This window comes from Chinchilla lanigera, unplaced genomic scaffold, assembly GCF_000276665.1.
Source record: "Chinchilla lanigera isolate Chin_1 unplaced genomic scaffold, ChiLan1.0 scaffold00019, whole genome shotgun sequence".
NCBI lineage: Eukaryota > Metazoa > Chordata > Mammalia > Rodentia > Chinchillidae > Chinchilla > Chinchilla lanigera.
This window is the reverse complement of record NW_004955420.1, coordinates 22,318,315-22,345,657: the sequence shown is the minus strand read 5'-3', so window position 1 is coordinate 22,345,657 and position 27,343 is coordinate 22,318,315. Positions and strand designations below refer to the sequence as shown.

Here is a 27,343-nt window from a genome sequence, read left to right as displayed (position 1 = left end):
ATTAAACACTTTTGACTATGAAAGCCACCGAAGAAACAAAAATTATAGGAAAAGAAACAAAAGCCATGGTGTGGCTCAAAGTATTTGAATGGAAGGCACAGTAATGCTCCCTCCCCACCCCGCCCAAATAAAGCAGGGAAACATAGAAAGGAAGGAACCGCACAAGGCTGCAAATAAAAATAAAAGTACATAAGCATAGTTAACTATGCATTTTGTGGGGGTAAATATGACCAGTATAAGTAACTTTGAATCAGTCCTTCTGAACTGCCCTATTCCTCTACCTTATATTTCTAGCAATTATTTATGACAATGCAGCAGCAAGAAATCACAAGATTTCCAACAGTGATACTCACTACTTGGACCAGACCCTGGGGGCTGACCATCACAGCCTTTATGTTTTCAGAATAGGTTTTGGAACCAACTAATTATGTGGAAACCTTTCCTTCTCTGGATGAAGAATACAAAGCTCCCAAAGGAGACTGGTTGTGGTCCACGTGGCTAAGGCTGAGATAGAATGTGTGTCTTCTGACACAAAGTCCTCAGCCCATTTCTCTATCAGAATACCCTTTTCAGGCTAACCAGGCTTCCCTTTTTCTCTGGGGAAAATTCATCAGGGTCAAAAGCTCACAGTTTCTTCAATGGCATGTCTTTGAACTTTGACCTTTTAAAATGAGTCTTTGCTTCCACCACCCGGGAGACCAGATGCTGTGTTCTGCCTGTAGCCCAATATTCTTTACAATTATTTTTCTAAGCAATTTTTACCCACCCCTTCTTGTCATAAAGCTGACAACCTCCACAGGCTGAAGAGTTTAAAATCCTATTTCTTCAGGAAACACTCGTGTCATAAAAATTTCCAAAGAATACAAAAGGGCAAACTGTAGAAAGACTTTCCAATTGCTCCCACTGATTGACCAGTACTGTACTCAGAAGGAGTTGTTCCATTTCTTGTGAATCATCACAGACGTATTTTATGCATAGTTACACTTATATACTCTTTGGATTTATACTTTCTCTTCTGGCCTCCCTTTCTTTTGCTACACAAATGGCAAACTACCACATACAACAATACTTTTTCACTTACTACTAAATACACCGTGGATTTTTTTTTTTTTTTTTTTTGGTTTTTCTCCGGTACCGGGAACCGAACTCACAACCTTGCGCTTGCTAGGCAGGCGCTTTTGCCGCTGAGCTAAATTCCCAGCCCCTTACACCGTGGATTTTATACCACATTGGTAAATTCTTTTTTAAATTGTATCATATCCTACCACATGGGTGGCCCATAAAATATTAAAGAATTCTCCCCATTAAAGTGGACATTTAGCTTGTTCACAGTTTGGGCTATTTTTTTTTTTTTTTTGTCTTTTTAAGACAGAGTCTCGCTCTGCAGTTCAGGCTGGCCTTAAGCTCACTTTATAGCCTAGGCTGGTCTCGAACTTGCAGTGATCCTCCTGCCTCAGCCTCCCGAGTGCTGGGATTACAGGTGTGCGCCACCACACCCGGCTTGGGCTATTTTTATCATTAACTTCTTACTTAAAATTCTCTGAGTGAATTTGATTGCTTCTTCAACTGGGTCTGAGTTGACAACTTCATCCAGAATACCCAACTTGAATGCTTCACCTGCCAAAACATGCCGTCCTAAAACAGAACAAAGTAAAACAAATAAAGAGCCATGTGAGATTAAAGTGAAAGCATTGGGCGCTCTCACAGGAAAAGTGTCTTTCCTGGATATACATGTCTATTAAGTGAAATGAATAAGGAGCGTCCCAACTGCTGAAGTAGAAAGACCACGCAGCAGACACAGCCAGTAATTTGAATTCAAGGTGCAGCCCTATTTTTATTCCGTATGACCACAGCAAACTGTGCTAAGACCACAATTTCCTCATTGATAAATGGGAATAATTATGCTTACTGCACAAAGTCTGAGTACTGGTGAAGAGTAAATAGTCTATATTTTGTAAATCCCTACAGAAGTACTTTATAACCTATGAATCTCTGTACACATACAAGAGGTGGTTGATTTTCAGATAATAACAGAGGTGGTGGCAGCAGAGAAGCAGCAGTACTGTCTATCACATACAGCCACACGTCAGAGGCTGCCATGGATTGACGAAACAGTCCTCAAACATGAACACACTTAAGTGGGTTGAGGGAAACGTAGTGATTACGTTGATGTGATATGGTCTAAGATGGAATTACACAGGGCAAATGGGGTGGCTTTCTGCCATTTTCTGGCTACATCCCATCTCGACTCTTTTTTAGTTTCTGGAATCTCTATTGTGTGAGCCTTGGAGCCCTGCTTCCTGAAATGGAAGCTGGAAAGAAAGCCGAGATGATGGGGCCATTGCTCCTTCAGTCCCCTGGCAATGGGCTGTAGGCCACAATCATAAGCTCCAGTGAGCGTTCTTAGTCTAGAGTCATTGATCTCAAGCGGTAGCTTAAATCTCATTCCACAGGTGGCAACAGCTGGTCCCAGGTAGCGGCAGCACCGGCAACTTGCATTGTTCAGTGATGGAGCCAGCATCCAGTAGGAGACGTCACTTCTAGGACTTACAGAAACTTCATGAGGGTTGCATTAATCCCAAAGAGTCCCAGCAAATCTTTACCAGATGGAAAGTAATATGGTCTGAAACTTTTGAAGTAGGGTGCTAGGACTGTAAGCATCCATTCCCACATGGTCAGAAGGAAGGCAATAATGACACTGTCGCCTTCTTGCCAGGACGATGCTGCCTTCCGAAAGTGATCAGCAAATCAGTCTTGGTGGCAACAATTCCAGTGTCTTCCTGTCTCTTATCTAGAATGTTCTGCTTTCCATCTCTGGGACAACACCCCCATTCCTGGTTCTTAGGGGTGCTTTAGAGAACTATGAATGGATTTTCTTCACCAGATAGAGAGTTTGGTGACTTTCCAGGGATCCATCTGTAAAAGCAGCATTTGGACACAATTCTGGAAGTGCCTTTGAAACAGGCTTCCAGATTGCAGCCTAAAATGAGCAAGGGATGGGAGTGTGGGAGTGGTGTTGGGATTCAATATCCTGTGTTGAAAGTCACTTAAGTGAAGAGTAAATAAGCCAGCCTCACAGGGTTAAAAGATCCAGAGGACATAAATGGAAGGTGGAGACATGATTACTAAAAGGTCTCTCAGGAATGGAGCAGAGCAATGTCAACAACTCCCAGGGTATTTTTTCAGCAATAATGGTGTCATTGAGCTTGAATTTCAGAAAAAAGAAAGAGTATCCCCACTGTCCTTCCAGTATCAATGGCATTTGAAGTCCTTTTGAGATAGGAGAACTAATATAACTCTTAACTTTCTAGATGTCAGATACACCAAGCTTGAGTTTTTTGAAATTGAAAAATAAATTCTAAGGAACAGAGGTTAAGAGTAGGAAAATTTTTTTGAATGAGAGCTCCTGAGAGAGGAGGGGACATGAAAGTGGGTTGCCAATGAGCCCACTTTATAAAGGAAGTTTTATAGTGCAAAATGGCAAGATGGGTACAAAAATCACAAGGTGGGTACAACATGGGTCAAAATTGTGATCAACAAGTGAGATTATAAGTATTGCCACTTAGGTGATATTGATCTAATGGGGAAACAGATCATGTAGCACGTCTACATGGAAAAACCATTTTAGGAAGGGACGGGTTAGGAGGTCCCTGTCATCCACTTGGATGACTGATGTCTATCTAGACTTTATTGGACCAGGTGATATCAATTTTACTATAATAATATAGTACCTTTAATTTATTGCTTTTCCCTGAGGGAGGCACGTAGGCCTGGTCATTTTGTCTTTATCTAGAGACCTCTAGATGTGCCTTTACCCACAGTTGTACTGTGTTTTCATCTTCTGCACTGGCTCCCTCAAAGGCCTAGCTCCATCTATAATATTTTTACCCAACTTAGCTGTCTACCATATTCCCTCCTCTGAAGAGGTACCCTAACTAACGTGAGGGGGCAAAGGGCAATGACCATTTTGGCCATTTTGGGCTGAAGGCAGCCGTAGTTGTGATCTGCAGTTAGAGATACTCTCCAAAGAGTCTATCTAAAGTCTCTTAATATATGCCAGGCATTTTCTTCTTGGGTAGGCATATAGCTTTAAGTCTGGAGGGAACAAGGCCAAAGAACCAGTTAAGTATATATGAGCCAAATAATAAGATCAACAAGACTATTATGAATACAACCAATAAATTTTTGCACAAAAAGAGTGAGTAATAGCTCCCTACAAAAAAGGTAAGAAGAAGGTCTAGGGAACTTTAGAATCTGACATGGAATTAACCTGTCATTTAAATCTTGAACAAGCATAGAGATATTAGCAGAAGGATCAGGAATGTACACACAACATTTAGCTTTTATAATTGCACAAGTGCTCCCTTGTGGTGGTGTTAGCATATTTAATGCCATCTGATTTTGGAGGACAGCTTGTTTTATTAATTTTATTTCTTCATTTAGGAGAGAGAGACCAGTTGAAGTGTCATTTAAAACCCATTGAGTATAGTTAGTTAATGCCTCCATGTGTTGCATGACATCTTCTAATCCAAAGGAAGGAACAAAGATAGAAGCCAAATGGTCATACCAATGAAACACACTAGATCATTAGTGTTGCAGAAGGGGAAAGCTTTCAGGTTTGTTGATATTTTTGACACTCCTGCCTTGTAATCACACAAATCCCAGTGTGCATTTCCCTATCTACCTAGGGGGTAGCAAGGCCACAAACTGGGTCCACAGAGCCAAGGAGTGCCCTTGGAGGCTTCCCATTCAATTCCGAGGTGATTAAACCAGTCTGTTGTAAACTAGTCTTTGACCTATAAAGTTTTGGTGTTTGTACATTATTCTTGGGGCATTTAGTAGAGTTAAACCAAAGAGAATAGGAGTGATTTGTTTATTCCTAAAATGAGGGAGCCTTTCTACTAAAGTGTCCTATAATAGACGTGAGCCACATGTGATCATCCCACATCTGAAAGTGGCCACCATACTGTCTATGTTTGTTGGCTCTCATGATAAGACCCTTCCTCTTACTTAATAGGGGTTCTATTAGGTCTACAGAGAGGCTTTAGTAACATTCTTAGAAAAAATTTGATTATATTCAGGATCATTAAGGGTAGAGTTTATGTTTAGGTCAAGTATGATCAAGGGACCCTTCCCAAACCAGGGGGGCCTAAGGGAAGACCCTTCAGCAGCTATTTTGCAGCTGCATTGGCCAGTTGATTACGCTGAGATTCTTTGTCAGTTCCTTTTTGGTGCCCACTAAAGCAAATTACCACCACTTTGGAGGACTTATAGACAGATGGTAAAAGTTCATCTATCTTCTTATGATACTTTATGGGAGACCCACTGACTGTTAATTTCTTTCTTTTCATACGGTTGCATGAGCATGTAGCACTAGGAAAGTGTACTTTGAATCAGTATAGCTATTGACTTTCTGTCTTTCAATGAGTTGTAAACCCCTTTGTCAGAGGTATTAGTTCTGCTAGATGGCATTAGTCCCAGGGGCAACTGAGGAACTTTTGAGTATCTGATGTGGAGTTACTATTGCATATCCTGCCTTTCTTGTTCCATTTTCTATGAAAAAACTGCTGTCACAGAAGAGGGTCAAATCAGGATCAGTAAGGAATGTGTCTAGTAAGTCTTCTCTGGCTAAGTACATATGGAAAATTGCCATTTGCAGTCATGGCTTTCTGCCTCCATTTCCTCCTTTTTTGGTAGAAAGGTGACAGAGTTTAAGGAGGAACATATTTTTAGTTGAATGGCTGGTCCTTCTAGAAGCAGAGCCAGGTATTTATGAAGTTGGTTGTCTGATAGCCATAGGCTCCCTTGGGAAGAAAGAAGTCCTGCCACATTGTGAAGTGTATATACAGAGAGATCTTTGCCTAAAGTCAGTTTGGATGCCTCTGGTACCAGGAGAAATATGGCAGCCACAGCCCTAAAGCACACAGGACATCTCTTTGCTACTATGTCTTCGTAACCTAGATAACCTACAGGTTGTTGAGCAGCTCCCTGATCCTATGTAAGCACTCTCAAAGCCATGCCCACCTTTCATCAACATATAGATAAATTGGTGTCTTGTCAGTAGACTCAGTGCTACGGCATAGAGAAGTGGTTTCTTAAACTCCTGGAATGCAGTTTGGGAATCAGGTTCTTATGTTAAAATATGGGTATCTGCCTTTTTGGCTTCCTTTTTAAGCTGATAGAGGGGTCATGTGATCTCACCATACCCTACTATCCAAAGGCTACAAAAGCCTGTAATTCTTAGGAATCCCCTTAGCTGGTTTAGGGTCTTTGGCTGAAAGAAGGAAACTATTGGTTTAATTCTCTCTTTCTCCAGTCTTTGGGTTTTCATAGGTATTAAAAAAAGTCCAAGTATTTCACCTTGAGGCTGCAAAGTTGTGCCTTAGACCTAGAGGCCTAATAACTCCTGTCTGCTAAAAAGTTTAGCAGCACACAGGTGCCCTGGCTAGAGAGCTCTTTTGAGGGAGCACATAACAGTATATCATCTACATATTTCAGGACTCTGACTTAGGAAAATTTTTAAAAAATGCCAAGTCATGGGAAAGAACTTGTCCAAAAAGATGAGGACTGTTCCTGAACCCTTGAGGAAACACAGTCCAAGTCAGTTGAGAGGCCTGGGCATGAAGATTTTCAAAGGCAAAAAGAAACTGGGAATCTGTATGTAAAGGGATACAAAAGAAGGCATCTTTTAAATCTAACACTGAAAAACAACCAGCATCTTCTAGGATCTAACACAGGAGAGTGTATGGGTTAGGTACCACTGGGTGGATTGGCACTACTGCCTTATTTACCAATCTAAGGTCCTGTATCAACTCCACTCTTTATTAGGTTTTTGAACCCCAGGATTGGAGTATTGTAAGGGTTGTTACATGGTGTAAGTAAACCTTGTTTCCTTAAGTTATTGAATATAGGCAATAGTGTTTTTTTTTAACTTCAGGCCTTAGAGGATATTGTTTCTGGTGAAGAAAAAAAGTGGGATCTTTAAGATGTATTTATACCAAGGCAGTTCTTATTGCTCCTTTTATTCTACCTTTAGTTGCCCACACTTCAGAACTTATTTCTGCTCCATGAGGAGGAGGCCGCATATCTGACCTGGGTGCATGTATATTATAGTATTCAAACAAGATAAGATATCTCTCCTTAGGTGGGGACCTGGACTTTCAGGTATAATAAAAAGAAATGGGAAAAGAGAAAGCCAACCCAGTTACAGCCTAAGGGTTTTGAGAAATAGCAAATTACATCTTCTCCAATGACCCGTTTCACTGAAGTATGACAGCTAGAAGGAAGGCCAGGGTTGAAAAGAGGGACCAAGAGACAGATGCCAGTGTCCAACAATAGGCTGGTTTCTTTTACCTCTATAGTCATGATTCCATGGAGATGACAGTCTGGCCAGAGGAAGAAGGCAGAGAGTTCCCCAGGGCCCTTTAGTCTTGCTGGCTCAGTTAGTGAAATGGGTCTGATCTGTGGGACCTCTGTCTCAGGGGATAGTCAGACCTCCAGTGGTCACCTTTGCAATCAGGGCAAGTCTCAGGGGGGCCTCTCTTTATCACAGTCCCCCTTAAGGTGGCATGACTTTTTGAAGCAGTAAAAGATAAATTTAGTGATTGAGCTCTTGTTTGAGCCCCAGGAATCAGACTTAGTCTATTTCTTTTAAGGCCACAGCCAAGGCAATCACTTCCTCTTGGCTTCTTTGTTTTTTCCCCTTGACCTCTTCCTGGTCTCAGTTATAAAATACTGAAGAGGCAATTCTCACTAAAGAATCAAGTGAGCTATGTGAAGCGAAAGCCAGATATTAAGCTTTTTCTTAATATCTGAAGCTGACTGAGTAATAAACTTGCTCTAAGAATAATTTGTCCTTCTCCTGAATCAGGAGCCAGGGATGTATGCTTTATCAATGCCTCTTGTAAATGATCTAAGAAGGTGTGGGGGGGTTCTCATCTTTCTCCTGATGAATAGTTGACAATTTAAAATAATTGAAGGGCTTAGTTCTAGTCTTTCTTAAACCCTCAAGAATATGTGTTTGAAGATGTTACCTATTCCAATCTCCTATCTAGTTGGTAGGCCAGTAGGGATCTTGTGCAGGGACTGTTTGGGCTCTAGTAGGAAGTAGCTGTTTCCTTGGCTGCCTGTCTTCTGGCATTTTAAAATTAACAATATGATATTCATCTCTAAATGTAACAGCAGCTTGTAATGTTGCTTGTCTCTCATTAGAAATCAGTGTTTGATTTAAGAGCAACATTACATCTTTCCAGTCTAATTCATAGGTCTGTGTAAGTCCCCTAAAGACTTGGATATACTTGTCAGGGTCTTCTGAAAATTTTCCCAGGTCTTGTTTGATTTGTTTGAGGTCAAGAAGAGAAAAGACACATTGACATGGGTAGGGCCAAATTCTCTACCCACCTCCTGTAAGAGATACTGTCCTTAAGGAGCTTGAACAAAGTCAGATAGGGATAGAGGTAGCCCATTAGAAGCTTCAGTTAAGGTTGGCATGGAAGCCTTGCCCTTACAGCCCAGAGGGCAAGTAAGGGGAACCTCAGGTTCAGTAATTGTAGGCGAGGCTTTAATTACAGTTACCTTGGAAACCTTGTTCTTAGAATCTGAAATGCAATGGAGGGGAACCACAGGCTCAGTAATAGTAGATGCATCTGATTGTGTCTTAAGGCCCAGAAGTGTCTGATTTTCTTGTGGCTTGCATTTACACATTGAACACAGTAAGGATTGTCTCTTAATGCAAAGAATGTCTGAACATAAGGTAATTTTGACTATTTTCCCTCTCTCACAGTATAATCCTATTTACTAATCTATCATAATAAATACTTCCCTCTGCATTCCATTTTATCTGTAGGGAGTAGGCAGGCCATGCAAGCATACAGAAAAATATTAAACAGCTCTTTTTCAATATGTGTTTCCAAAAGCACAAGCTACAACTGATTCTAGCTATAACAGTCATTCACCTCCAGAGATATATAAAGGCAAGTAATGGCTGGGAAAAATTTTGTCCTGGGCCCTAGGACAAAGAAGTCCCCAAGACATTTGTGCTGTCTACCTAATCACCTAGGCAATCTTCCTAAGCAACAAGACAAGGCTAAGTTTTACTCAAAATCCACTCTAAAATTTCTTATGCCTCTAAATCTACAACACACTCATGGAACTCACAAGGTAATACGTGTATTTACCATCCAGGAATGACAACTTACACATTAGTGAAAGTACTTCCTTCCCCTGAACACATAAACGATGAGAACCAGACCTAGAAGGGGAGGGACACCCAGGAGGTTGGATATCGATTTTCCCTTAAACTGAATGTGTTTTGGTCCCTTACATATTGCACTTTAGGAAATAGTTCCTTCTGGTCTCACCCAGAAATCAGTTCTTTCCGTAGAATCTCAGGTTCAGTTTCCCATACCAAGGAGACTGTGCTCAGAACACTAAACAAGGACATCGCATTCATGTATATTCTCCTGGATGGGCAAAATTCTGATGTTTCATTAGACCCAGAGATATGCTGTATGTTCCTCACCTAAGATGACTTCCCTGTCTTTAGCATTAGCAAATGCTCATTTTCTACAGGCTCAACTTAAAAGTTCTCAGTTGTTGGGTAGGAAGGAAAGGTTGAGACAGGTCAGGGTCTCTCCTTCTCTAATCTTTAGCAGACATATACTTCTAAAAAAGAAAAGTACAAACTGATAGGAAAAGATCAGAAATGAGATCAGAAAAAGGAAGTCTTCTCACACCTATGGTGAGTTATTGAGACAATTTGCCCATGAATTGTCACATTCAGCTTGGAAAGGTGAGAGTAGGGAATCTCAAGAGCTACAATTGCCTCCTCACCAGTGGAAGATCAGACCTAAATGGAAACTGAAGTAGAACAGGCTCAATATTCCCCTCTAGAGTACAGAGGGTGGGAATCAGGTCAAATTGTCCTACTGAAGCCTGTCCTCCAAGTGTTAAGAATGGCTGCCAACCTATTGCCTTTTAACTGGCAGTTGGAGTCCCATGATTTATTATACTTAATATATTTCCTAAATGTAAACTAGATTTCATAAAATGACCCATTTTACAGCATTTCATAAATTCATATTTTGGTTAGTATCAAAGTCCACTAGGGGTCATTCTAACATTACTTTTCCCTAGTGCTGTGGTCTAAGATAGGACAACAAACTGCAACAGTCAAAACAAGTCAAACAGGTCAAGCAAGGAACATCAGTAATTTCAGCAACTAGTAAGTCCAAATGCAGCATATAAACAGAGGAATACAAGACCTTGCCTGAAAAGTAAAATTTCCTATTAAAGAAATATCATAATCCTCCCATGCTTGCAACTTAATTTTATCATCCTTTTAACAAAAAACAATGTGTAAAACAAATAAAGCATAAGAAGTTAAGAGGTAACCAGTTGACCAACAAGGATGACAATTTCTGATTACCTAAATGAGTCATAATCCAGAATCCATGAAACAAAAGCAAACTCTTACCTCCTTCCAGTTAACCTGGTGCAGACCTCCAAATGACAGAGGGGAAATAATATAACTCCCAGCCTGTTACATGTTAGAAATGCTGAGCTCGTGTTCCCCAAAACTGAAGAATGAATTCCAAGGAACAATGGAGTTACATATAGGAAAAATTTATTGAGAGAGATAGCTCCTGAGAGACAGATGGGGACACAAAATAGGTTGCCAATGAGCCCACTATTTAAAGGAAGTTGTATAGAGCAAAATTACTAGGTGGGTACAATGTGGGTCAAAACCATGATCAACCAGTAAGTATAGCCACGTAGGTAACAGTGATCCAATGGGGAAGCAGGTCACATAGCAAGTGAACAAGGACTTTTTTCAGGAAGGGGTGGGTTAGGAGGTCCTGATCATCTACCTGGGTGATTGATGTCTATATAGGCTTTACTGGAGGTCCTGATCATCTACCTGGGTGATTGATGTCTATATAGGCTTTACTGATATCAATTATAGTATAATCTTTGATTTATTGCTTATCCCTCAAGGAGGCATATAGGCCTGGTCATTTTGTCTTTATTTAAAGGCCTGACCTTTGACAGATGCACCTGTACTAACAGTTGTACTGTGTTGCTATCTTCTGCACTGACTCCCGTGAGGTCCCAGCCCTGGCTGATGGCTTATAATATTTTTACCTAACTTAGTTATCTATAATACTTTTAGTCCATTTCAGAGCACTGGGTGAGTCCAACCCCTAGGGTTGTTTGTTGTTGTTGTTGTTTTTTTCTCCAGTGTAGTACTAGGGATTAATTTAGGGCCTCCCTTGCTAGGCAAGCATCCTGCCACTGAGCCAATGTCCCAGCCCTTTTAAAATTTTTATTTTGAGGCAAAGTCTCAGTAAGTTGTCCAAGCTGGTCTTGAACTTGAGATCCTCCTGCCTCTACCTCCAAAACAGTTGGGATTCTAGACATGGAACACTGTTCTCAGCATCAGCTTGTGCTTTAAACTTGCTTTATCTTGGGCCACCATCCCGTGTAGACATCAACCTTTGTCTAATAGGTTCTAATAATAGCTCTGTGTAGCTCCACTCTGAGAAGGCTCCAATTCAGTTGAGGTAGAGATCTCTTTTCTTTATGCTGGAGCTTCAAAATACTTTTCCAATTTTCTTCATCACTTTTTTTTCCAAATTTACAAAATAAATTCAGTTTCATGGAACTCTCTTCAAAATGTCACTCTAAATCTGTATAAAATTATACATTCTACAAAAAAGATAGGTATATGATTCGAATGGTAGTGTTCATCTAATTCACTATGACCTTTTCTATGCAAATGAAAAATCTGTCACATTTTTACTATTTTTTTTTTTCATCTTTTGAAACAGGGTCTTGCTACATAACTGAAGCTACCCTTGTACTTATGGTGATCATCCTGCTTCAACCTCCCAAGTGCTGGGATTACAGGTGTGCATTACACCTGGCTCATTCTTAGTGTTTTATTTCTCTTTATGTGAAGAACAGTGGCTTTTCTTAAAGCAGTGTTTTGGGAAAAGAACAACCTTAGTTCAGTTCATTTCTTTTTGCCAAATAAGTATTCAATACTTTAATACTGAAAGTAGGGTCCCAAAATTCCTGTACATTCCCCTCCAAGTGTAATTCTGGAAAGCTTAGGATTTGCAGGCTCATTTCATACCATGAAGATTTTCTCATAGATTTTTATACTTCTTTCCTTCCTTTGTTTTTTGTCCTTTGCAGAGTAAACTGTCTCAAGTGCATTGAAATTCCGTTGTACCTTGGAGTGTAAGCCTCCTCCTAAAGATTCTAAATCAGACACTTAAAATGGTTCAGCTTCTTCAAGATGTGCCTAACATATCACTGTAAATTAATGTCATCTGTAACTTGACTTTTAAAGTAAATGCAATATTTTTAGTTTTTCTAACTTTCCTTTCATATTCATTAGGATTTATCATATTTAATTTATTTCAAATAACTCATTACTTTCAAACTTGGCTCAGTTACACAGTTTTCTACAATAGTTTCTATGTAAAAACCTATAGATTTCTACTAAAACTCTCAAACATGTAACTCTTAGCAACCATTTGCATTCTTAACAATTAGGGAGGAATCTCAAAAGTTATTATTTATATAGGTTATTATCTATCTCCATTTACTATTTTAGAAATTAAAACAGAGCCTGAAAAATGTTTCTATATAAAACATTTTAAAATAATAATGAAAACTCATTACATGTCAACGAAAAATGTACACAATGACCACAGTTATAATTTTTAAAAATTTGCTGTTTTTATTGAACATTTTCTACAATATCAGCTAATACTTACATCTGCATCTTAGTTTCCCTTAGAAAAAGACAGTTATAGGAATCATAACCTAGGGAGTTCTTTACCATCTGTAGGAGGGTTCTAAGTATGCTATATTTAAAGACAAAACCCATTTCCATATTAAAGTATCCCTGTAAGGATATATAAGCACAAAGTGATTAGACCAAGACTTTTCTAGCTGCTGTTTCTCCACACCAATCTAGGCAGTTCCTAGCAAGTTTCACACTGACCTGAAGTAATTAAGTCAAGAGCAGCCGGGACTCCAGTGACTCTGGGGAGGAGCTGGGTTCCTCTTGCACCAGGGAGAATCCCTATCAGGACTTCTGGGAAACCAACTCGAGCCTATCAGAGAGTTTGAAAGTAGAAAGGCCATTACAGGGAGATAGTACCCTCACATTGAGACAAGAATCCTCTTAGATTTTCTTTACTCTCAAAAAGCATTGTATCATTGAATTCATCAAGTTTCCACAGGGTAAATCACTGTATACCCTCTCCTTTAAGTAACAGCATAAGCAGAACTATGCCAAGTGTTCCTGTTCAAATATATTTCTAGTATCTGGCACAATTTTTTCTCTGAAGTTATTGTGACCCCTTGCAGACACCAAAAGTGATACCCTCCAGTAAAGCTTTCTTGAGGGCTGCAAGAGACAGGAAGTACAAGAAAATGAAAGGAACCCCACAGAACTGGAAATAACGTTGACAAATTATAAATGTCTTATAGGATGTTCATCTGAATATAAAAATAATTTTGAGAATTCAAAAGTAAAAGGACAACTAAATAAAAATGAAAAAGGATCTGAACAGAGAGTTTATGAAAGAAGATATGCACATAGCTAATAAGCATATGAAAAGATGCTCAATATCATTATCATCAGGAGAACAAAACAATAATCCAGCAATAACCTGTAGTGAGATACTTCACACTCACTACAGTGAACATCATAAAAAGAGTATTATAGACAGCTAAGTTAGGTAGAAATATTACAGGCTGCCAGACAAGGTTAGGCCCTTGAGAGAGTCAGTGGAGAAGATGAGAACACATTACAGCTGTGGGTAGAAGTACATCTGTCCAAGGCCAGGCCTTGAGATAAAGACAAAATGACCAGGCCTATATGCCTGCCCAAGAGATAACCAAAAAATTAAATGTTATACTATAATTGATATTACCTGGTCCAAGAAAGTCTAGATAGACATCAGTCATTCAGGTGGGTGACCAGGACCTCCTAATCCAGCCCTTCCTAAAACATATTACCCTGATACCAGTCCTAAAAAGGACTTTGCTGTTTCCTCATACACCTGCTACATTAACCTGCTTCCGCATTAAATCAATATTACCTAAGCAGTTATACATGCAATCTTATTGGCTGATCATAGTTTTGACCCATATTGTACCCACCTTGTGATTTTGCGCTATAAAATTTCTTTTGAGAAGTGGGTTTATTGGCAACCCACTTTCATGTCTCTCGGGAGCTATCTCTCTCAATAAATTTTTCCTCCTCTTTACCTCTTCTTCCTTAAAATTCACCCTTTAATTTTGGAAAACACAAGCTCAGTGTATCTGACATCTAACAGGTTGAGAGGTATATTATTTCCCATATATCAAGAGCAGAAAACCTCAAGTGTTGAAGAAAATATAGAAGAGATAGAACCCTTATATATTGCCTAGGGGGTTATAAAATGATATGAACACTCTGGAAAATAATTTTGCAATTCCTCCAAGATTAACCACAGAGCTACCATGTGACCAAGCAAGACTACTGTTGAGTAGAAACCCAACAGCAATGAAAATATATGTTCTCAAAAATAACTCATGCAGGGCTGGGGATGTAGCTCAGTGGCACAGTGCCTGCCTGGCAAGGGCAAGGTCCTGAGTTCAATTTCTGGTACAAATAAAAAAAAAAAATGCTCATGCAAATTATCATGTGTAGTTGTTCATAAAATCCAAAAAAGTACCAAAAAACCCAAACTTTCATCAACTGATGAATGGATAAATGTGGTATATTTATACAAAGTAATGGTATTCAGCCTCGGATATGAATAATGAACCAGTTCGTGCCACAATATGGGTGAACTTTGAAAACACATGTTAAATGAAGGAAAGCCAGGCACAAAAGACCACATATTGTATGAATTCTCCAATATGAATACCTGGAACAGACAAATCTATTCATGCAAAAAGTAGATCAGTGGTTGCCTAGTGTTGCAAGAGAGGGAATGGAGGGTTATTATTACTGCTGATAAAATATTCTACAATTGCGATTATGGTTACACAACTCTGAATGGACTCCAATGGACTCTTACATCACTGCACTATGCACTTTAAAAGCGTCAATTGTATGGTGTTGAAAAAAGCTTGTACAGGAGAAAAAAAGCCAGGATGCATCTCAATCCAGACAAGATGGTGAGGTTGAATCCATACCACATTGCCTTTTCTGCCATTTAACAGTGGCCAAATCTCTGCTGGTCAGGTACAAGGTTGGGAAGGGAAGGCTACTTAAACACAGATTGCCGTGTACCCAGATTGTTAATGCCAACAACTCCAAAATGTCTTGTATATTTGAGCCTGAGTTTATCCTAAGTCAATCACCATTCCCTGCTGCTCATGCCTCTCCCTGACTTACTGCTCATAACTCAATCTCTACTCATTCTGCAGAAGGTCATGGGGAGAGGGACACATAAAAGGTACTCTGAAGGCATATGTGTGTCTTTATAAACTTTTAGACATATTAGTAAACTACAAGGAAAGAATTAAAGACATCATGGTATGGGTTGAATATCCTTTATGTTGATTACTTGGGAGAAGTGTTTTAGCTTTTGGATTTTGGAATATTTGAATACACACAATCAGATATATTGGGAATGACACCCAAATTTAAACAACAAATTATTTTATGTTTCATATATGCCTTTATACACATTGCCTGAGGGTAATTTTGTATATTGTGAATATACCTGATTTATGATTTTCAACTGTCACAGGAATTTTACCTTGCGGCATCATAGCTCATAAAGTATTGCAGTTTGGAGCATTTTGGATTTGGGATTAAGGGCACTCAACCTTTACCTATATGATGGAAGGCTGTAGGACTTTTTAAAATGACATTTAACAAAAATGATATTTTAGCCCCTGACACAAATAAGCAAAACCATGCTAGACGGACAGTGGGCACCCCACTCCAATGCAAGGGGGAGAACATCCACCAACTCCAACCTGGCTCTACATTTTGCTTTCCCTTGGCGCAGGGCAGCAAAAGTGAGAAGTAACCAACTGAACTGATACTGGATGAAAACAATCCCCAGAAAGAGAATGGAACAACCAGACCCTGTCACTGTTAACATTAAGTCTAATAGTCCTCTGGAACCTCCACCTCATGGTCTATAGATAGCAGAGACCAGAGCTGATCACATTTTCCATCTACCAAAAAGAACAAGGAGATGCCTTGCCTTGGATGGTAACACAGTCTGTAGCAAGTGGACAGAGGGTGCTCTAGTGCAGGTATGGCACCTTAAAAACCCATAGGTCCTAAAACTAGGTGGAAAAAGTTGTGAGTGGCTAGATCCCAAGACTGCAGACCTTGGAAGGAAAACATTCATTTAAAAACATGGAGATTTTTTTCTTTGACTCAATTTTTTTTTGTTATTGTATTTTTTATTATTTTTATCTTTCCTTCAGTGGGTTTTAGGGGGTTTGGAGTTCTTCCTTTCTTTTCTCTTTCAGGTTTTTTTCTCTCCTTTATCCTTTTGCCCTTTGAACTTTTTTCTTTGCCCTTATCTTTTTCCCGTATTTTTCTGTCTTTATCCTTTTACTTCTTTTTTTTTGTTTTTTTTGTTTTTTTTTTTGTTTTTTTTTTTCTGGTACCAGGGATCGAACTCACGACCTTGCGCTTGCTGGGCAGGCGCTGTGCTGCTGAGCTAAATCCCCAGCCCCCCTTTTACTTCTTTTTCATGTTTGTTCTTTCCTGTGACTTTCTCTAACACTTATTAATTTTCTTTTACTCTTCAATAGGAGCCTCTATTTCACTTTTTTCTTCTCCTTCTTATATCTTATTGATTAATTTTTCAAATGTTGTTTTTTTCATTCCCCAGTTTCTCACCCCCTCTACCTTTACTAGTATAACTACTAAGCTTTATGAATCTTTAGATAGCTAGTTAACTTTATGTTATTGCTGATAGAGGTAAGTTCTAGTGTTAGTAGAGGTAAAGTTCCATTTAGTAGATATTAATCAGGCCAGGAATATAGCTCAGCGGCATGGTGCCTGCCTGGCAAGTGTGAGGTCTTGAGTTTGATGATTCCCAGTTTAAAAAAAGGTAGATATTTACTGTATGTCAGTTGTAGGACAATATTTATTTTGTCTCAGTGTTCACACTATAACTACAGATCTCTTTTCTATGGTTAACGGTGATACATTGTTGGTCCTCGGGGTTTGCCAATACTTGCATTTGATGCTATGAATGATGTCAATTTTATTACTATAGATAAGGTGACATAGCTATTTTATTAATTAGTTTTATTGAGATGCCAATACCTGGATTGCCTTGGGGCCATTAACAATACCATGGCCCATTCCTAGAGAACTGGATACTGAGCCAAATATTCTACAATCACCCATCCCAAGTAAACAGAGATGATTGGATCCTGGGACAGAAGCAAAGGCCAATAATGAGCCACACCTAGATGACATTCCTCAAAAGTAGACATTACCCAAGAGGTCTCCATATTAGAAGCAAAACTTTCCGTTACAATCAAACTGCAAGCTTCAACTCAAAAACAAATATACAAAATAGAAACACAAGAAGACAAACCAACAAAATGCCTCCCCAAAACTCTCAACTCTCTTGAAGCTGAATCATGGGGCTTCTAAGGGGACAAACCCAAAAGCTAACACCCAGATTATTTGAAATGATATCAGAGAAGATAATAGAAGAGATCAGTAAGTCACTTGGCTAGTTCAAAGAAGATATAAGTAGACAGATAATTGAGTCAAATAAACAAGATGATCAGTGAGTCTACAGAAGATACTACTAATAAAAAGCTGTCAGAGATAAACAAAACATAATGCAAACTATGAATGACCAGCATAGAAAAGAACTAGAGTCCTACACTCAGACAAAGGAATTTTAAGCCAAAACTGATCAAGAGAGGCAAACAAGGTCACTAGATATTGGTTAAGGAAACAATCCAACAGAAAGAGATAACAGTTATTAAATATATGCACCAAGCAACAGTGCACCCAACATCATGAAACAATTACTCTTGACATAAAATATCAGATAAGTATAAGTACAATTATAGTTGGGAACCTCAATATCCCATTGTGACAAATAAATCAACTAAATAAAAAATCAATGAAGATATATCAGAGTTGAATAACAAGTGGAGCAAAAGATCTTTAAATTCATATGAAGCCATAAGAGACTCAGAATAGCAAAAGCAATCCTGGGTAACATGAGCAAAGGAAGAGGCAGCACAATCCAGAGTTGAAGTTATACTGAAAAGCTATGGTGCTAAAAACAGTATAGTACTGACACAAAAACAGACACATGGATCTGTGGAACAGAATAGAAGATTCAGAAACAGCTTCAAGTGCACTCAACAATTTGATCTTTGACAAAGAGGCCAAAAACACACAGCGGAGAAAAGATAGCCTTTTTAATAAATGGTGTTTGCAAATCTGGCTACCCACATGTAGAAGAGTAAATCTAGACCTATATCTTACTATGTGCTATAAACTAAAATCAAAATGGATTAAAGAACCATACATTAAACAGGAACAATTGATTTGCTGGATGATAAATAGATAAAACTCTTGCAATCTTAGGTGTAAGCAAGGACTTTCTGAATAGGACCCTGGTTGCACAGGAAATAGCACTGAAAATCAACAAATAGGATCATATCAAATTAGAAGGCTTCTTATAGCAAAAGAAATAGCTAACAGAGTAAAAAGAAAACCTTTTTACTCTGTTGGGAAGGGAGTATGGGAAAAGGATGGGAAAGGATGGGAAAAGGATGGGAAAAGGATGGGAAAAAAGTTTGCAAGTTATTCCTCAGAGGAGTAATGTCTAGAATATATAAAGAACTCAAAAAAATTAGACTTCCCCCAAATAAAAGACCCAATCAAAAATGGGCAAGTGAAACAAATTTACACTTCACAACAAAAGAAATACAAATGATCACAACATATGAAGAAATGCTCAACATCACTGGCCATTAAAGATGTGCAAATTAATACAACACTGAGATAATATCTTAGCCCAGAAAGAAGGGCTATCTTCAATAAATCCAATAATAAGTGCTGGAGAGGCTGTGAAGGAAAAGGCAACCCTTCTGCATTGTTGTGGGGAATGTAAACTAGTACAACCACTATGTAGATCAGTGTGGAGATTCCTCAAAAAGCTAAAACTACAGATTCTATTTGAATGTCAGGCACAGTGGCATATGCCTGCAATCCAAGCACTCAGGAGGATTGCCATGAGTTCAAGGCCAGCCTGGGCTACATTGTGAGTTTCAGGCCAGCCTGCACTACAAAGCAAGACCCTGTATAATACAAAACAAAACAACCCCGCAAAAAACAAAAAAAATCAAATTCTACTTGACCCTATTATTCCCCTTCTAGATATCTTCCTGAAAAAGTTAGACATCATATTACAGTGACAGATGCATACCCATATTAATAGCAGCACAATTCATAATAGCTAAATCCTAGAAGCAAACTATCTGTCCATCAACAAATGTATAAAGAAGTGTTTTTTTTACACACAATGGAGTGTTACTCTGCCATAAAGAAGGATAAACTTAAGTCATCTGGAGGAAGATGGATGCACCTTGAAACCAAAATGTTAAGTGAAATGGATCAGACACACAAGCTTAAATGTCCCATTGTTTCTCTGATATGAGAACCCAAATTATAAAGAACAAAATAAAAGACAGATAATAGGAAGTGGAGCGATAGATCTTTCTCAAATGGGAAGAGGATCAAGAGAGGGAGGGAGAAGGGAGGGGAGGAGAAAGAAGATGAAAAAATAATTAATTACGATGTGTTATGTACATGTACCAGTTCCCCACAAGGAAAACAAACAGTATGTACTGCAAACATGTACTAATAAACAAAAATAATTATTCACTTCTTGATTAAAATAACCCATGGCATTGCAAACCATGATATTTACAGAATATTTACAATAAGGTTAAAATGAGGCTGGGTGTGGTGGCACATGCCTGTAATCCCAGCACTCAGAAGGCTGAGGCAGGAGAATAGTTGTGAGTTCGAGGCCAGCCTCAGCTACAAAGTGAACTCAAGACCAGCCTGAACTGCATAGCGAGACCCTGTCTCAAAAAAGACAAAACATAAATAAATAAATAAGGTTAAGATGATTATTCATCAGAAATCACAAAAGCCAGAGGCATGGAATGACTGCTGAAAGAAAACAACTGTCAGCCAAAAATTCTATGTACACCTTTAAAAATTAGGGCAAAATTAATATATTCCCAGGTAAACAAAAACTGAAGCTTTGGGTAGCAGATAGGTCCTACAAGAAATCCTTCTGTTGGAAGTGAAAGGACAATGGACAGTAGTTTCAATTCACATGAAGAAATAAAGAACAAGATTAAAGGGTAACCATACAGGTAAATGGAAAAGGACAGTACTAACATATTTTCTGTTTGCAATTCCTCTGGTTCTTGCTTATATGACTGCTATAGAATGCATAAGTATAGCTCTATATTGGTGGCCACATGATGTGAAAAGGTATAATTTGTGACAGTAGCTACATAAAGGAGTGGTAACAAAGACTTTGTTTACTGTCAAAATTAAGTTGGCATTCATCTGTACTAGACTGCCACAAATTAAGACTTTAATTGTAATCACAAGGCCGACCACCACTGAGAAATTAATTCTAAAATATTGTATAAGTGCCAGGGATTTAAATCAGTGGCATAAGCACCTGCCTGGCAAGAGCAAGGTCCTGAGTTCAATTGCTGGTACCAAATAAATAAATAAATAAAAGTGCCAGGGATTTAAATCAGTGGCATAAGCACCTGCCTGGCAAGAGCAAGGTCCTGAGTTCAATTGCTGGTACCAAATAAATAAATAAATAAATAAAATATTGTATAAGAAACCAGAGAGCTGGGCATGGTGGTGCATGCCTGTAATCCCAGCACGTGGGAGGCTGAGGCAGGAGGATCCTTGCAAGTTCGAGACCAGCCTGGGCTACAAAGTGAGCTCAAGGACAGCCTGAACTGCATAGCGAGACCTTGTTTCAAAAAGACAAAAAAAAAAAAAAACAAAAAACAGAAGAGAATTAAAAGGTACACTAAAAATATATATTTAACCAAAATGAAACCATTAATAAAGGAACTAAGCAACAAACACAGGAAAAAAGGGCAAAATAGTAGAAGTTAAGTTTTTCATTGGTAGGGGCTGGGGATTTAGCTCAGCGGCACAACGCCTGCCTGGCAAGTGTGAGGCCGTGAGTTCAATTCCCAGTACCGGAAAAAAAAAAAAAAAAAGTTTTTCATGGGTAAATATATTAAAGGTAAATGTATACAGTACTAACTTGTCCAATTAAAAGACAGGGATGAGCAGAATAAAGGATATTTAATGATGGACTAATATGATATTCATATAAAAACATATAAACCAAAAAAATAAACTCCCAAGTGCTGGTTTAAGAAAAAAGACAAAGAAAAAAAGCTATCAGGAAAAAAATTACACTGAAAAGAAAGCAGAAAATAATATAATAGAATGGAGTTCCCCTTTGATGGTGGGGGATCATGATACGGTCCTGGAGTGAAAGTTAGGGGAAGTAAAGAAACGGAGGACTCAGAGTAGAGGCCATTTACTAACCAGAGCGGAAATGTTGCCACATCTGAACCATCACAGGTATGAGTGGACAGTGCACCTCAGCATCGGTGCAGGAGATACCCAAGGCTTGTTAACCTTGTGTTAACAAGGTTAACCATTTAAAATGATCACCTCCGATGCTTCTGACCACATCTAGATTTGGTCCTAAAGAAAAGCACCCCCACTCCAACCCCCACGTGGAGCTCAGCTGTTACCTCTGCGTGTGCGACCCTGTAGTGACAGCCCAAAGCCAGCTCCAGTCCACCTCCTAAGGCCACGCCTTGGATCGCCGCCACCACAGGCTTCCTATATCTCTGTATTTCATCTACTATGGATCCCAATGCGGGGCCGGAGATTTTAGGTGCACTGAAGCCATGGATGTCTGCACCTAAAGGACACAAAGACAAAGAGAAAACAGCTTTGAGACAGTCTTGGGCTTTCCTATTGACACAAAGGGACCTGATCACTCTTAAGAAAGCTCAGCCTGAGGAGCTTGCGTCCAGCCCGCGAGTGCACCCCTCGCTTCGCCGCCGCCGGTGCGCACCGCCAGCAGCTGGCCATGGGTGACGACGCAGCTGCTCCCGTTGCAGACAATGGCTGTGGCATGTGCAAGGCTGGCTTCGCGGGAGATGACGCCGGCTCCCCCCGCGCCGTCTTCCCCTCCATCGTGGGGCTCCTGGGGCATCAGGGCGTCGTGGTAGGCATGGATCAGAAGGACTCCTACGCTGGAGATGAAGCTCAGAGCAAGAGAGGTATCCCGTTTCTGAAGTACCCCATTGAGCACGGCACCGTCACCAGCTGGGGCGACATGGAGACGATCTGGTACCACACCTTCTACAATGAGTTGCGTGTGGCCCCCGAGGAGCACCCCGTGCTGCTGACCGAGGCTCCCCTGAACCCCAAGGCTAACCGTGAGGAGATGACCCAGATCGTGTTCGAGACCTTCAACACCCCAGCCAGGTATGTGGCCATCCAGGCTGTGCCGTCCCTGTACTCCTCTGGCTGTACCACTGGCATCGTGATGGGCTCCGGTGATGGGGTCACCCACGCTGTGCCCATCTACGCCGTCCTGCGTCTGGACCTGGCTCGCCCAGACCTGCCGGACTACCTCATGAAGATCCTGATGGAGCGTGGCTACAGTTTTACCACCACGGCTGAGCGGGGAATCGTGCGTGACATCAAGAAAAAGCTGTGCTGCGTTGCCCCGGACGATGGCCACCGCCCCATCCTCCTCCTCCTTCCTGGAGAAGAGCTACCCGCTGCCGGATGGCCAGGTGATCATCATTAGCAACAAGCGTTTCCGCTGCTCAGAGGCTCTGATCATGGCCCTGGCACCCAGCACGATGAAGATCAAGATCATTGCTCCCCCTGAGCGCAAGTACTCCGTGTGGATCGGCAGCTACATCCTGGTCTCGCTCTCCATCTTCCAGCAGACGTGGATCAGCAAGCAGGAGTAGGAGGAGTCCAGCCCCTCCATCGTGCACGGCAAATGCTTCTAGGAGGACTGTTACTTCGCTGCGTTTCACCCCTTTTTGACAAAAACCTAACTTGCGAGCAGAAAACCAGATGAGATTGGCGTGGTTTTATTTGTTTTTTCTTTTTTGTTTTGTTTTTTGTTTTGGTGCTTTTGACTAGGGATTTAAAAACTGGAAACTTGAAGGGGACAACAGTCGGTTGGAGTGAGCATCCCCGAAGTTCTACAATGTGGCCACGGACTTTGATTGTACACTGTTTTCTTTTTTTGTAATCATGCCAAATATCGTGAGATGCATTGTTACAGGAAGTCCCTCACCTTCCCAAAAGCTGCCCCGCTCCTCTGCACAGAGGAGGGATCAGGCCTCCTGAGTCCATGCAGGGGAGGTGACAGCACTGCTTTGGTGTAAATTATGTAATGCAAATTTTTAAAATCTTCACATTAGTTAATTTTAATTAATTAGTTAATTTTAATCACATTAATTTTTAAAATCTTCACATTTTAATTTTGTTTTATTTTGAATAGTCAGCCATCATAGCCCCCCTTTTTGTCCCCCAACTTGATGTGTGAAGGCTTTTGGTGTTCCTGGGAGCGAGTCGAGGTGTAGAAGCAGCCAGGGCTTACCTGTACCCTGACTCCAGTACAGTTCAATAAAAGTGCACACCTTAAAAAAAGAAAAAAGGAAAGCACAGATCCTTTGAGTTCTGGTCGGTTTGTCCTGAGACACAAGAAAGGACTGAGTGGAAACTGTAGAACAAAATGAAAGAACAATCTTCAAATCTCTACCAGGAATCCTATGACCTTCTAAGATCTACCTTTTCATTTGGGAGGCGGTAACTCTATTTTACACCCTGTTTTTACACTAATATCCTCAGGCAGTTTTCTTTTTCTTTTGTGATACTGAAGATTGAAACCACAGGCTTTGCACTGAGCTACATTTCCAGTCATTTTGTTGCTCTTTTATTGCCACAGACAGTTTTGCTAAGTTGGGTAAATTGCCAGGGCTGTGCTTGAACTTGTAATCCTTCTCTAGTTCCCAGAGTACTTGGATTACAGGGCTCCCAGCCACTTGACACAAATTTAAAAGCTCCAAGAAGGGGGCTGGGGATTTAGCTCAGTGGCAAAGTGCCTGCCTGGTAAGCACAAGGTTGTGAGTTCAGTTCCCGGTACCGGAGAAAAAACAAACAAAAAAAAACAAACAAACAAAAAATAAAAGCTCCAAGAAGAAGAATAGGAGCTTGCCGCCCTTAACCATCACTTTGAGATTGAATTGACTCCCATTTTTTACCTAACGCTGTTTGTCAATCCTCTTGACAGCAACTGAGTCCATATCTTTGTTAAGAATACAAATCATTACAATATTATTTCAGAGTGAAATGCATAAATATTTGCTAAGTTATATTTAATCAACTACCTTACAATCATGTCTTGATAGATTTTTAAATGATTTATAGAACCACATTTCTTGCTTTTCCTGATTACAAAAATAACAGAGGTATCCTGGCAAATTTAAAACATGCACAAAATTATAAAGAACATTAGCATCATTCTAAATACCACCATACAGATAATAACTTGAGATTTTGGTGAGTTCTTAGTGTTTTCCCATGCATACATGTAAATGAATTTGTGACATTGAATAAGTTACTTAACCTTTTTGTCTCTATATCTATCTTAAATGACTGACATAAGCATTAAATGAAAGCTTGATATATACATTTTTAATATTGTGACACACTGTAAAATCTTATTTGCACATGGGGATTAGAGAAGGCAAACTTTTTCTTTTTTTTTTTTTTTTGTTTTTTTTCTTCCAGTACCAGGAATCGAACTTATGACCTTGCGCTTGCCAGACAGGCGCTGTGCGGCTGAGCTAAATCCCCAGCCTTGAGAAGGCAAACTTTTTCATATAGCATTATCTCATTTGAAGTCAGTAAACTCGGCATGAGTTTAAAACTAATTACTTCACAGTCAGCCTATTCACCTGTTTCTTTTCCCACCCAGTATCAATCCAGGAACTATGCTTTTTTTCCCTCCTCAAGCCATTATGTTTGACTCTCTATTCCAGTGTTTTCTTTAAAATTCTTTTTGGTTCAGAGAAACAAGATTAAACCAAGTTTGTGCCTCAAGCCTATCATTCTTATTGCTTTACACTGGGATAATTTTTTGTGAAAAGTAGAAATTAATGTTTATTGGAAAATAGAAATTGTGCCAAATAGTCTCATATTGTTTCATTTAATTTCATAACATGTTAAATAGTTTAACAATCCCATTTTACAGGTAAGGAATTAAGTCTTTGAGATGTTAATTGATTGTTTCAGGCATGACTAACAAGTCACATTAGGATTTAAATGTACGCGTTTTGATTACAAAACCCAGTCTCCCCTCTCCTTGGTACTGGGGCCTTCACACTGAGTTATAGCCCCAGTCTTTTTTTATATATAGTTTTGAAACAGGGTACTGCTCAGTTGCCCAAACTAGACTAGAATTTGTGATCTTCCTCTCTCAAATTCTGGGATTACAAGCCTGTTGCACCATGCCCAGGCAAAGCCCACTCACAAGGGTATAGTGATTCACTTTTTAATTATTTCAAAATTAGAAAAATCCAATAAATTTTTGGATACTGATTTATATCCAGCAAAATTGCTAGGTTCTCTTATTAATTCTAATACATTTCTAGATTATTTTATTTTTCTACAAACATTATCATATCTTCTGAATAATGAATGAAGTTGTTCCTCTTCCTTTCTAATCCTTATACTATTGACTTTATTTTCTAGCTTACTGGACTGCCTAGGACCTCGGACAGAGTATCAAATAGAAATGGTGAAAACTCAGCATTTTCTTCTTCCTTTCTCATAAGTAAAGCTTTCAATTCACCATTTATTTGAAGTTTTTTGTAGGTTTTTAAACATAGATATCATTTACCCATTTCCTTTCTACATCTAGTTTATTAGAATTTTCAACTTAGATCCATGTCAAATGTTACTCAGTGTATTTTCTTGCACTTCTCGAAATAATTATAGGATAGCATAACATTGATCAAGTGTTCAACCAATCTAATATCACTAGAATAAAAGTGATTATTATGAAACCTTTTACATTATATTAGGTTCAGCTTTAGAATACACTAAGATTTCCTTGCCTATGTTTATGAATAAAATTGTCCTATAATTTTGCTTTCCTATCCTGACTTTGACAGATGTTGGTATCAAGGTTATGCTGACCTCTCAAAAAGAGGAAAGATGTGTACTGGATCAACTAGTGTCCGCCCAGAAGCCATGAATGTGACTTTATATGGAAAGGGTCTTTGTGGATGTAATCAGATTAAGAACAGGCCATACTAGACCTGATCAGGAAATGTGGATATAGACATATAGGGAAGAAGGTCATATGAAGAGGTAGGGAATGGAGTGAAGTATCTATAATCCAAGGATTGCCAGCACAGGAAGCTGAAGAGACAAGGAAAGAGGCTTCTTACTGAAAGCCTCGGAAGGAAAAGTAGTCCTGGTGATTGGTTTTTTTATTCGTTACTTTTGGTGCAGGGAATTGAACCCAGAGTCTTCCCACCAAGCCACATCTTCAGCCTTTTTAGTGGAAACAATTTTTTTTTTTTTTTTACCTAGTTACTAAGTTGCCAGGCTGGGTTCCATTCTGTGATTGTCCTGCCTCAGCCTCCCAGCATGCTGGGATTTCAGGCCTGTGCCACCATGGCTGGCTTCCTACTGATATCTTGATTATAAACTTCTGATCCCAGAACAGTGACACAATAACCTTTGGTAGTTCTAAGCCACCAGCTTGTGTAACTTTGTTAACGCAAGTCTAGGGAACTCATGTAGGAAGGATTCTCTCACTTTTGAGACTCTAAAACATTTGTGTAACATTAGAAAAGTATTTTCCTTGACTTTACAGAGCTCTACCAATGAAGTTATATGGACCTGGGATTTGTGTGTGTGTGTGTGTGTGTGTGTGTGTGTGAGAGAGATTTGGAATAACTAATTGCATATCTTTAATGGCTACAAAACTGCTGGAGTTTTCTATCTCTTCCTGAGTCAATTTTGGTCAGCTGCATTTGTCTCCTGGCTCATCACACACTCACTGTGTTTTCCATGGGAAGAGCATCCACGGTTACAATTTTTGGATAAGCATTGCTTATGCTTTGTCTTTTTTCATGATTGCTCAATAGGTTTTGCAATTTAATTAATCTTTCAGAGAACTGACTAGCAGCTGGGCATGGTGACACA

General features: G+C 39.5%; 2 protein-coding genes across 2 annotated transcripts in view; one reads left to right on the top strand and one right to left on the bottom strand.

The window, feature by feature from the left end:
• Positions 1–27,343, bottom strand: part of LOC102013725 (peroxisomal bifunctional enzyme) — a 46,331-nt gene that overhangs the window by 7,533 nt on the left and 11,455 nt on the right. Inside the window, exons 4-6 of the mRNA XM_005383302.2 lie at positions 21,841–22,013; positions 13,016–13,127; positions 1,531–1,635 (exon numbers count right to left, since the gene is read on the bottom strand). Of these exons, the coding sequence (XP_005383359.1) occupies positions 1,531–1,635; positions 13,016–13,127; positions 21,841–22,013 (390 nt within the window). The remainder of the gene's footprint in view (positions 1–1,530; positions 1,636–13,015; positions 13,128–21,840; positions 22,014–27,343) is intronic.
• Positions 22,052–23,505, top strand: LOC102013418 (actin-like). Its single transcript, XM_013513570.1, is given in 2 exon segments — positions 22,052–22,834; positions 22,836–23,505. Coding segments are annotated over 2 exon segments (897 nt in total). The 5' UTR covers positions 22,052–22,184; the 3' UTR covers positions 23,083–23,505.